Here is a 12,958-nt window from a genome sequence, read left to right as displayed (position 1 = left end):
ATTTTTAATGAAGATGATGTAACAGCATGTCGCTGTATCACATTCCACGCTCATGACGCTGAGCGAGTGAGTGCGTAATCGAGTAAACGTTTGTGTGTCCTCCCTGTGTGTAAAACAGACATCCACAGGTCCATATTGTTATTATTCAATGGTTCCAAGAATGTTTTTCTTTGACAACATACTCTGCTGTTTGTATGCTGTAATATACTAGTACGTCCCATCTAAGGTGAGGCTTACAAATGAATAATAAATATGTTATGTGACGGTCACTGAGCAGACTTAACTTATTGGCTATGTGCTAATCAGAAGGTAAATTAACATTGTTCATGTGTCTTAATGTCTCTTAAATGTCTTAATTTTGATACAAGACACATTTTTATGTTCAAAAACATCTAGTGCAATGGAATAGAACCAACATAGACCAAAATTTTACAATTCCAAAATAAAATGCAATGTTGTTGTAAAATTTTGGTCTAGGTTTACTTTAAAAATTAACTTATACACACATTCTCTGTTTACTTGTTTGGAAACATGAATAGCAGCAGGGTGAAATAGAAATTGTGTGAAAGACATTTACAATGTTATGATATCTATTTCAAATAAATGCTGTTCTTTTGAACTTGTCATTCATCAAATAATCCTGAAAATATATATATTAATCACCGTTTCCACAAAAACATTAAGCACGACAATCGTTTTCAACATTAATAATAATAAGAAGAAATGTTTGAGCACCAAATCATATTAGAATGATTTCTGAAGGATCATATGACACTGATGACTAGAGTAATGATGCTGAAAATTCAGTTTTCCTATCACAGGAATATATTACACTTTAAATATAAATAAAGAAAACAGATTTTAATAATTGTAATACTATTTACCAAAATTACTTGTTTTACCGTTTGATTAAATAAACGCAGCCTTGGTGAGCATAAGAGACCTCAAAAACATTTTAAATCTTTTCAATGGTGTGGTACACAATAAATATTCATCACCAACTCATTGTGCATGCCTAAACTGCACATGGTTATCTAATAAACCTGTATTACTCAATGGGAGTTAAACAACTGAGGTCTAAAATTCCACAAGAGTTTTGTCAATAAAAGGTCTAAAGGAATTGCCAGACTGTTCCTACGGGAGAACTTGTCATTCCTGTGTACAGACAGTGTCTTGGGAACTGAGGTCTATAGGAGCAGAAAGGCACGATCATGCCCAGCAGGAACTCTGGGAGCGAGTTATGGGATCCCACAGGACTGAGAAAATGTTGTGTGGTAAACAGACCCGCAGACGAGGCTGACTCCAAGCCAACTTGATAGATGCTTGTCGCATACTAATGAAGCGATGCATGTCGTCAGCAAGTGGTGTGCGCCTGTGTGTATTTTGCAATAATCTGGGATACCATGTCAACATGATGGGTTACTGGAGGGGAAAATACTTGTGATCAACCAATGACTAATACAGAGACTGCAAGTATAATTCTGTGTTTTATAGTATTACAATATCTATTCAATGATGATCACATTCACTCTAAGTTGTAGTTGTAGTGTAAAGCTGCTTTGAAATTATGTGTATTGTGAAAAGCGCTATACAAATAAATGTGAATTGAACTGAATGATGAAAATTGCTAAAAGTAAACAAACACTTATAAGAAAACACTACTTCTGTTAAGGGGGTTCACACAAGCTACGTTTACATGCACCCAATAAACCTGTTTATAATGGGACCGATGGATCATGGACCGAAAAGCCGAAAACATCTCAATCTGGGGCTGTAGGCAATATGGACCAAAAATCATATCTTGGTATTTTTAGGCTGAATGGCAAAATACATCTCAGTATTTTCTATGATTTTCTATTAGGATTTAAAAAAAATACAATTGTATTTTCTGTGTTTATTTATTTATTTTAATTCAACATCCTGCCCAATATTGTCCTACAAAAATGTGAAAATTGAAGGCTATGAAAACAAATATAGTGAATTTATGTATAAAAAATGTAGGGCAGAGGGTAGTGACGGAATGAGATTTTCACGGTATGATAACAGAAACAGTCTCAGAAAATATCACGGTATCACGGTATACGGTATTAAACAATCAATTATTATTATTATCATCCGTTAAAATGGCCTTTCAATTAATGAAAACCAATTTTTTGGGTTGAAAAAATGCTGTTATAACAAACTTGAAATCATTTGTTTGTTTTTTTTCTTCAAATTTCAATCATCAAAAACATGTCTAATCAATTAAATGTAATAATTGATTATGTATTAGATTAAAAACGTACTTGTATTATTAATAATTTATTAAAATTAAGAATAATACAGTCCTATTAAATTTATTTTTCTTTTTATGATTTTATAGAAATACATAATGAAAAACATGGGTAGTAAAATTAATTCATAAAACTAACTATTTGATAAATGTTTTAAAATGTAATCAAATGATAGTTGAACTTTTATCCTTTTATTTTTTGCCAAAGGGCTAAGCAACAGAAATTTACTAAATTAAAACAGGGACAAATAATTATATTCCTTAAATAATGTTAAAATAAATTGTATTATTGTTGTTTTTGTTGATGTTATCATTATTTTGACAGGTACATTCTATTATACATAGGCCTACAGTAATATTTTTCTGTCATAACTGAAATCTGAATGCGGGTTTGCAGTCGACTGTAAGAAAGGAGCACTTTAAGGAGAAATTATTGGAGAAGCCTGTCATAAGTCATCAGAGAGAAGTCTGACATTTCACCTCAACATTGAGTTATATTTTAATAAAAAAATGACGAGGTCAAAAAAAATGCTTGGATGAATGATTCACAATAAGATTAATTTATTAATTAATAGATCATTTTCATTTAACGCTGATATTAATCAAATAAAATCAAGTTTACACTTTTGGGCAGATCTTATTTTCTATAAGATTTTCTCAGGAGAACTTCCTGAGAAAGTGAATCTGGGGATGTCGAGTCTTTCTCCTGCTGTTTAAAACCCAAACACAAACATTGAACAAATGCTTAACTTTGATCATCCACCGTTTAACCTGCGCGTGAACATCTAGCTAGTAACATTCCTCTCTTTGTTGACATTAAACATATCAAGACACATTGTGCCGAAATTATTAATTAACTTTGCCTACTCGTACGGTACAGTTTTCGGGATTTGGACTAAAAGTACTTCAGTACTTTTCCACATAAAAACATGGTATGCTTTTGCATGCCAGGTCACATATCTTTCTAGAAATTGCTGACTGGCCAATTTAATGTGATACGGACTTAAATATGTAGCTGCCAACTTGTATACAGTGTAGTACATGACTTGGGTCTCTTGGACTCAAATATCAACACCTACATAAACACTTCACTGATATTTACACCTATGAACAATGTGTGGCCTTGAACTAGGCTATATCACCATCGGCATTAAAAACTAAAAGACATACCTAGCATGCCAGTTGAGAGAAAAAGCATTGACTAAACATTAAGGCAGATCCAAATGAATCATGAAGGAACACCTGCTTCCTAAGGCGGCCCTCAGACTCTTAAGACAGTTGACCTGAATTTTCAGGGGTCACACCGGGGCCCTGTTATGACAAACAACATGGTGTTGTCTTATGGTTGCTACAAAAATTGCTGTAACAATATTAAAAACACTGTAACACTGGTTTCACCTAGTAGTAACTTGAGATAAATATTGATTATGATGCATTCATCTTTTCACCCACATGGTTTCTTCAAGGAAATATCATGGAAAACTATTAATGCATTGGTATAACTCTTTCCTACTAATAGAGAAACAAAAACATCTATCAGTCAACCATTTTAGCAACAACATCCTGATTTTTGACAGGTGAGCTGCCAATCATAAAAACCAACACATTATGCCTTAGATCACTTAAATGTAGACAAGTATTTTGGTGGAAGATATTACGATTTGAAGACAGCGTTACATTTTCTAACACTAGATATCCCATTTAATCTAATGGAGAAATGGGAAGAACAAGCTGATGGCAATTGGCATTTAGATACTTAATAACATTCCTATTTATATTGGTTACAATAAAACAATTGTATTAAGCTTACTGAAATTGATCCTGATCATGTGTCACACTGGAAACCCCGTTAAAAAAACAGAAATCAGGTAACGTTAACGTTACTGAGAAAATTATAAACATACAGTATTGATATGGTGGGAGGCATAAATTGACAGTACTTACTTCATCCTCTGAGAGTCCATAAATGGGTTCAAAATTCGTAGCCATAAAGCCAAAGGGCAATTTAATACACACATACACGAAAACACACACACACACACACACACACACACTCGTGTGAAAGCTGGAACAATAGCAAAGTCTGTCCTCCTCCACCTCCTGTGAATGCAAGTTGATCCAAAGCAACGAAGTCTGAATGCAAAAAACGATTATCCTTTTAAACCATATCGTCACAGAAGATGTAACGTTACATCCACCGGTTTAATCTCATTTAACGGCTTAAATTCGGTGAATACACGCTTAATTTTCCCCAACAATATGATTTCCCTTCGTCAAGTGCAAACGCGAATCATTCACTTCCTCTAAGGATCCCAAACACTACCCGCTGAATTGAGTGACAACACACCGCACCAATCACAGGGTTTTCGAAAACTCGGAGAGGACAGACTAGCCAATCGGTGTCAACTGAGGGCGGGGCAAAGTTGTTGCACTCTTGTGGAGTAATCAGGGATGGGTTAGATCCCAATATAGGATCCATAAGAGCTTGACGTTAGTATATAATATTACATACATATCTGTGGGTCTGTATGTATATATTGTGTTTATTAATACTTAGGCCTTTTTAAAAGCTCGTAATAAGATTCTTGAATCTTAAAGCTGGTAAGAGGTCCTTAATAGCAGTTCTCTATCATCCTCTAGAGTTAGAAGAGCGATACTGCCAAACTGTGCCAATTTATGATCAACACCCAACATTGGGCAAAGTCCAACTGTTATGCATTATGATTCATTGTGCATGTAAAATAGCCTAGAGGTACGGAACTAAAAGAAGTTTTCTGTTGGTTTCTTCTTGTAAGCGATGTTTAACAGACTGAAAAAATGAAAGGGATATTTGAGAGGGGAAAATTCAGGTTTATTAAATTGTAATGGGAAAAACTGAAAATGAAGGGTTAAAACAAGATTCATTAAGAGTCATTGAAAATATACTCTATTATTTGTAGAGAAAAAATAAAACTATTCTCCTAGATTTGTAAGCATATGCCTAGCTTTTCAGGTCACATGATTTAACAAGTGTGCATAAAAAGCAAAATGTATTACAATAAATTTAAAGTTTTAAAAAAAAATCATTAAAATGAATAATATATCTAAAAAACAACAAAAGAAGAAGATGTACCCCTTTTTTCATGTAAACAGAGTAAGAAGCGAGTATTTTGAAAATATAAAAAGGTGTGGACAGGTGCTTCCAAGGTCAAAGTTCACCCGAAGAGGCTGTTCAAAAGTGCACATGGTGGCTGCATCCTCTTAAATTGGGAGTGGATGTGGCATGCCAGCTTTTTTTTATTAACTATTAGAGTCACCTGCAGTGTGTTATTTTAAAAAAAATCTTATATTAATATTATACATACTAGTTTAGATAATAATTTGTCACACTTTAGGACTATTTAAATAAAGTAGTGACCAGTTACAATGAATAAACAAATTATTTTCCCTTATACATTCATATACATTTCAATGTATGAATTTTGATGTTGAAAAAAAAGGGTTCATACTGTATACATTATTTGAGAAGTATAAAGTTTAGATATGCACCAGCAGATGTCCTCATATTACCACTAAAACATAATTTGTCCTGGATGAGTGGCACATCATACAAGCACTGTGGTGTAATAAATTTAAGAGGGCTTTACTTAGTTGTGAGCTCAGAAATAAGTTCATATGACCGGGTAATGTCAATAAAACATTTGCCAAATATATGGTTAATTCATTGTATATAATAGATGCTTGGTTTATTATATTACTTTGAGAATGTGGTACTGAATTCAATAAAGCTCTTTAAATGTTTTACTAACTCATGACCGTCAGACAACATTACAAATGAGAGAAATCTCCTGTTAACCTTAAACTACTGAGCTAGGATAAATATAATAGGTCACCTATGCCAGTAGACATTATGTCAATGTTAGTTCAAGTTCAAACACTTCATGATTTTGTTTTAAAAAAAAAATCCATAACACAATGGACACATTTTAAATCAACTCTAGTTCCAGATGGTAGAATTACGTAACACCAAAATACGTTGAGTTCAGCAGAGGATTTTTTCTTTTTTTTGGATCTTCTTTGCCCCACTCCCTAACCCATCCAACCATGAGCGGAAATTCGTTCCTTGGTTGGGAAACAGTTATTGCTGGAGGGTTTTCGGATGTGGTTGATGGAAATCTCACCGTTGCAGGTGTGCAAGAGTGGAAAGTTCTAGAAAGAAGACCAACTGTTTTTAAGCTTTTCTTCACACACATCTAAACATGACCCCGTTAATGGCTTCAATAACTCTTAAAGCAGAAGGGGTCAGAGTTCATTTGCTACATCATGATGTTAATGCAGCATGTTGACAGATTCAGTTTAGTGGTGTTTATATATCTGGATGGATAGCCACATTTTTAGGTGATTGTAAAATCCTGGATTTATTGCATGATGAAAGAGAAGATAAATGCTGTCTTTTACAGTAGGGAAAGGGGAAGGACTTTTATGTACTAGTATTTTATTCTGTACAGTTTCATTGGTGCCACAGACAGTCATTGATATACTATAGAAAAATCCGACAAATTAAAATTTTATTGTTTAGAAGTTGCTCTTGCATGGACAAAGGGAATGGATTTGTTGCTTACAGTAGGTTTCAATTCAGTATCTGAGATGTTTCTTCTAAAATTCCTTGGATAATAAAAAAAAATCAGACAAAAATATGACAATTATTGAAATATATTGGACAATAAGAGTTTAGAGCTAAAGGAATGTGGATTGCATAGCACAGATCTTTTGATAATTTAATGAAAAATGTTGAGTTCTCACTGAGATCTCCGATTTTTGATTGCAGACTTTGTGTCTTGGCAAATCTGAGCACAGATGAGACTTTGATCTTTGATAAGTGTTGATATGTTTTGTCTTTGCAGAATAAATCTGCTACGCTGCTACTGTTATTGCTGCTGCTGCAGAGCAATACGGGACTTGCTACTGTGTCAATACATACACAACATGCTGCTGTGAGCAAGTAAGACATGCTGCTGCTGTACAATATCATACATGAATTATATGTATTCAGGAACAGATGGACAGGTGGAGCTGGGGAAGATGGAGGGTTTCTGAAAACATGCTGCAACTATACAGCAAATGCTGAGCTAGTATCTGAAGGTTGAGCAGCAAGCTCATTGGCTACTGATACAGCAGGAACCAATCAGCTGTGCCCTATAGAGAATGATGTGATTGCAGGCAGACTGAGTTAAGGACCTATCTAGAGTTTCAAGATATAACTTTGTATTGAGATATTCTTCTATTTGATTTGTCAAATTATCTTCTAATTTCTAATTTGTGAAATATGTAAATTGTAATTGTTAAAATGATTTACAGGCACCAAAACTGACAACAGGATACCACAAAAACTGGAAGCAAGACCAACCTTTTGGGAGCATGATGGGGTGAGAAAGGTAAGGATCTACAGTGCAGAAGATTGTCAATAGGACACATGACTGACAGCGGAAGAAGGATATGGCAGTGCACTCGTTCAGTGTTGAACAGCTGGCGTGAGCCTGACATGCTGTCGACACTCTCTGGCCATGATGACGGCTCAATCTCACAAATAAGTGGATTGGATGTAAAAAAACAGAGGGAGGGAGAACTGAGCCTGTGTGCATATTAATTCAGAAGTCAGGTGCATGTAAACAATACAGAAAAGAACATACAGTATACCGTTCAAAGGTTTGGGGTCGGTAAGAAATTGTTTTATGTTTTTGAAAGTAGTCTCTAATGATCGCCATGACTGCGTTTATTTGATTAAACATACAGTAAAATTGTGAAAGATTATTACAATTTAAAATAGCTACTTTCTATTTGAATATATCTTAAAGTGTAATTTATCTTGTGACGCAAAGCTGAATTTCCAGCATCATTACTCCAGTCTTCAGTGTCACATGATCCTTCAGAAATCAGAAATTCAGACTTGCTGCTCAAGAAACATTTCTTATTAGCATCAATGTTGGAAAAAGTTGTGCTGCTTAATAATTGTGTGGAAACTGTGATAAAAAAAAATTCAGGATTCTTTGATGAACAGAAAGTTTTTTTCTAGATTTTTTGTGACATTATAAATGCATTTACTGTAATTTTAATCAATTTAGCATATCCTTGCTGAATAAGTATTTAAATATATATCTTACTGACTCCAAACTTTTACTCAACTTGCTGCAAATAATTAACTAAACAAATAAAGCAAAATAAAATGGAATAATAGTTCAACTGTATTATTTTATTTACATAAAATTTATATTTATGAAATTATTAAAACATATTTAAAACAAATAGCATTGAAAATAACAAACAAAATGTAGGCTTAAATAAAAAAAATACTACTAATAAAGTTGCTATTAGATCCCAAATTAAAATAATGTTTGCAATTATGAGATTAACATTTTATATGTTTAAAAAGATTGTGCCACAAAGGAGCCATGAAACGTAATTGTAGTATACTGGTATGGAAGCTTGTTTCTGGGTTTCTCTCAGCTTGTAGTCTGGTCCATAAGCCATTTTTGCATGTCATTTGGGCATTCACTTTTTTATACATACTTACAGTACACTAAGGCACACTCTCCCTGAGGTGACCTTTAAGTGCTTTACTCAAGGGCACAAGTGAATTCGAAATCAATTCAATAACCGCACAATGCACGGGAAATCATATCATTAGGATTAAATCTGTGTATCAAAATCTCAGTTTTGTTTCCAAATTCTTTAACATTTGGCTATACCTGTCTGTGTGTGTGTATTATAGCATGTAATTAAAAACCAGCTGTCTTATTCTCTAGCAGGCCAGTAAAAGCCAAACTCATCAGCAAAGTGTGGTCCTTGTCTAATCAAATCCATGCAAGTTTACATACAAAAGGAATAAATACTGACCTTTACACCACCAAAAAGAAAACTTGACTTCACTTTTATGACTTTATTTTATGACTTCTGAATGTTTTCAGAGCCCCTTCTCTCTACCCATTAACTGTTACAGCTAGTCCCTCAGCTGACCATAGAAACAGTCATTTGCAGAGGTCATTCTTGAGCTTTTTTGATCTTTGAGCCATGCAGAATTTCCATCTGTCTGCTGGGGTGAAATGGGGCTTGAGTCAGTATCATTACCATGTGCCATGGAAAAATTCAAAAGGTAATTTGTCAAGTCAAGTTTTAGTTTTAACAGGTGCTTTGGGTTGGTGCTTTGATTCCGTTACATTTAAATATAACCATTTTAGTTCATCATTGACTTGAATTTGACCTTAAAGGAATAGTTCACCCAGAATTACGTTATTCTCTCTCATGTTGTTCCAAACATATTCAGATGATGTTTATGGTGTCCTTCTTAAAGTTTGAACTCTCCAGTCTCCATTTATTGTAAATGCATGTAAAATGGCCTGTATGTTCTTCAAAAAATATCCATTTGTGTATTGTTAAAAAAAAAAAAAGTTTGAACAACATAAAAGCGATTAAATAATAATTTCCAATGGGTGAACTAGCACTAGTGCTTTGCAACAAAACAGAAAATATGACCATTAATCAGTGACATCATTATTCATCATTTACTCCCTTGGTTGTGCAAAAGATAAAGAGTGTGAGAAAATCCCAGTAGATCAGCAGTTTCTGTAATACTCCAACAATCACTTAAATCACCTTTCTTCCCCATTTTGATGTTCAGTTTGAACTTCAGCAGTGCGTCTTGACCATGTCTGCATGCCTTAATGCATTGAGTTGCTGCCATGTAATTAGCTGATTAGATATTTGCGTTAACGAGCGCGGTAACATATGTACTAATGAAAATCTGAAAAATGTATATCAAAACATTTTGACATGATTAAAGTGATTCATCATGATTAAAGTGAACATCAAACTGGGCAAAAAATCTTAAATGATGCTTATTAATGTTGAAGACATAATTATTTTATACATCATGTTCACACATAGTTCATTCTGATTGGATTACCTCTGGGTGAATTTGTGTATTTTTTTTTTATATTTCTGGACATGTGTCTGGACAAAAGCCTTTTATCACCTCTAATTTTACTGCTTGTTTTCTCATCCACTTATACCGCTACAAATATACTAAAAGGTGGACCTCTGTGACTCAGGATAAAATTCATTGGAGATCATCAAAATTATGCTATTATCCTGGCCTAGCAGAAGCAATCTCATAATTAATTAAAATTACAAAAATGCCACTTTATTTAAGAGATGAGACATTGGAAAATATCCTTAGGAAAATGTCCATATGAATTGCCTATACGGCATTAATAAACACTAAAATTTAAAAAAATTCTGAAAATGTTGTTAAGAGCTTTTATTGCATGATAATCAACATGGATGAGACCATTATTCAATTCCTATTTTTTTTTCTTCTAGTTGTGCATGTAAGCAGTCATATGATCTTTAGGTTCACTGTATGGGGATATCAACATGGTGGTGGTAAAATGTACATGAAGATGTAAACTGACATTTATTTATCTATCTATCTATCTATCTATCTATCTATCTATCTATCTATCTATCTATCTATCTATCTATCTATCTATCTATCTATCTATCTATCTATCTATCTATCTATCTATATGTTTATCTATCTATCTATCTATCTATCTATCTATCTATCTATCTATCTATTTATCTATCTATCTATCTATCTATCTATCTATCTATCTATCTATCTATATGTTTGTTTGTTTGTTTATTATTGTATTATTGTTTGTTAATTATTATTATTAATCTTATTACAATGAGTATTATTATTATTATCAAGGAGCCATTTGATGCCAGGTTTTCTTTTTTACGTTAAAAAAAGAAAAAGAGGAGGAGGTACTTGGTTACTTTTTCTCATCCAACTCTGTGAGCCACACTGCTTTCCTCCTTTATATTAGATATTTGTATTGTATTATGCATTACATAAGTCATACAGTTAAATGTTCAAATTTAATTAAAAATTGATACCAGTTTGCAATAAAAAAACAAAATGTATATGTCATTACATACAGTGACAGAATATCAAATCAAGTGGCTTATTTGTTTTAAAGACAGACAAGCAAACTGTTTTTCTGTTAATAGACTTACACATACTTATTTATGGCTAATTTGGTGAAATATATGTGATTACTCTGCTAGGAATATATGTGATTACTCTGAAATATCTGAACTTGAGAGAAACTGACTCCATGAACTGACCTCATTGAACTATTGTGTCTATGGTGCCAGAAACATGTCATATTTCAGAGTTATTTGTACTGTGCGCACCTGTAACCTCCTTTGATTTAATTGCATTCTTTATGGCATAACAATCTGCAATAACCTCAGTCTGTACTTAAATACCATTAAATCCTTTACTTAGGCTGTAGGTCATTGGTGACAGAAAAAACCCTGTAAAATACTGTGAGAATGCTGTAATAAAAGTGAGTTCTCAAGCGTCATGCCTAAAATATTTACTTGAGATTTTAAAATCACATTTGGTGAACCCTGTTATTATCACTGTCCCAATAATCCCAAGTGTTAAAGTTCAAGAAAAGGTTAAAAAGTCTTCATTAATTCACTTAGTTCTGTGAGCTACTGTTTGACATAGAATAGTGGTATGTGGTATATTTGTTATTGACTATTTGTTTATATTCTGTTAAGCATAAACTCCCATTATTATTAAATGGATTCAAGCTGATCTATGAGATTCTGACTGACATAGCTATCTCTCATAAAGTGTGCCATTGCTTTCCCCTCTCAGTATTCATTTGTTGTCTGTTGCCTGGCTTTACCTTTTATTATTTTCTTGAAACATGTTTTAACCTTAAATAGGTTACTTTACTGTAAACATTTCTCTGGCTGTAGACACTAATTTCTTTAGCTGCCCATTTTCAGTTGAAGTTATAAATCAGAGCAGTCTAGATCCTTGTTGCAAAAATTAGAAACTAGTTAATTAAAAATGTCTTAGTCATCCTTGCTTTTACAGGTTGGCCCAGATCAGAAGATTTATAACAAACGTATCCTTTGATACTGAATGTTTAATTGGTCGTGATACCATTCCTCGTCCTGATGCTGTGTTTTTCCATGGCCATTAGAACACATGGTCATAATAGGGGAAGTTCCATTGTATCCTAGTAATCCGTCAATTTATTACCATCTTGAGACGCACTGGCAAACAAAGTACTCAAGAGAATGATGTATAGCTTTTATCTCAACATGTTTTACAGTGTTTGAGCAAGAGCAGAATCTGTAGCCTACAGTCGTTGTTTGGACTGCAAGTGCGAGCAGTTTGAGTCATACCGGGTGTCCAACCCGATCTTACGACCAATTCGTACGAATTTTACGATGTGGCTAATTCGTACGAATTCATACGACCTCACTCGTACGAATTTGTAAGATTTTTGTTTCCCAATTCGTATGAATTCATATGAATGACCTACCCCTGACCCCGCCCCTAAACCTAACCGTCACTGGGTTTTAGACAAATCGTACGAATTCATAATCAGCCACATTTTACTCACTTGTACGAATTCGTACGAATTGGTCGTGAGATAGCGTTGGATTGTCATAAATAACTGCCATCTATCTATCTATCTATCTATCTATCTATCTATCTATCTATCTATCTATCTATCATGATTATCAATAGGAAAACTTTTATTTTCCTATAGTGACCAATTCTTACTTTTGATTTGGGACCCAACGATCTGTAGTTCTTATTCATTCATGTATTGT

At 33.6% G+C, this 12,958-nt stretch overlaps 1 protein-coding gene across 20 annotated transcripts in view; it reads right to left on the bottom strand.

The window, feature by feature from the left end:
- Window positions 1–4,609, bottom strand: part of nedd4l (NEDD4 like E3 ubiquitin protein ligase) — a 74,868-nt gene extending 70,259 nt beyond the window's left edge. For 8 of the 20 annotated variants that reach the window (XM_077194103.1, XM_077194112.1, XM_077194107.1 and 5 more), the window contains exon 1: window positions 4,217–4,593. In XM_077194103.1, the coding sequence (XP_077050218.1) occupies window positions 4,217–4,261 (45 nt within the window). In that variant the 5' untranslated portion in view covers window positions 4,262–4,593. Of the gene's footprint in view, window positions 1–4,216 lie in introns of all 20 variants that reach the window. The other 12 variants (XM_077194102.1, XM_077194104.1, XM_077194105.1 and 9 more) reach the window with 6 other exon arrangements.
- Window positions 4,610–12,958: the final 8,349 nt, after the last annotated feature.

This window comes from Siphateles boraxobius, unplaced genomic scaffold, assembly GCF_051911475.1.
Source record: "Siphateles boraxobius isolate OS27281-9 unplaced genomic scaffold, OSU_SipBor_1 11, whole genome shotgun sequence".
Lineage (NCBI taxonomy): Eukaryota > Metazoa > Chordata > Actinopteri > Cypriniformes > Leuciscidae > Siphateles > Siphateles boraxobius.
This window is presented reverse-complemented; position numbering and strand designations above follow the sequence as displayed.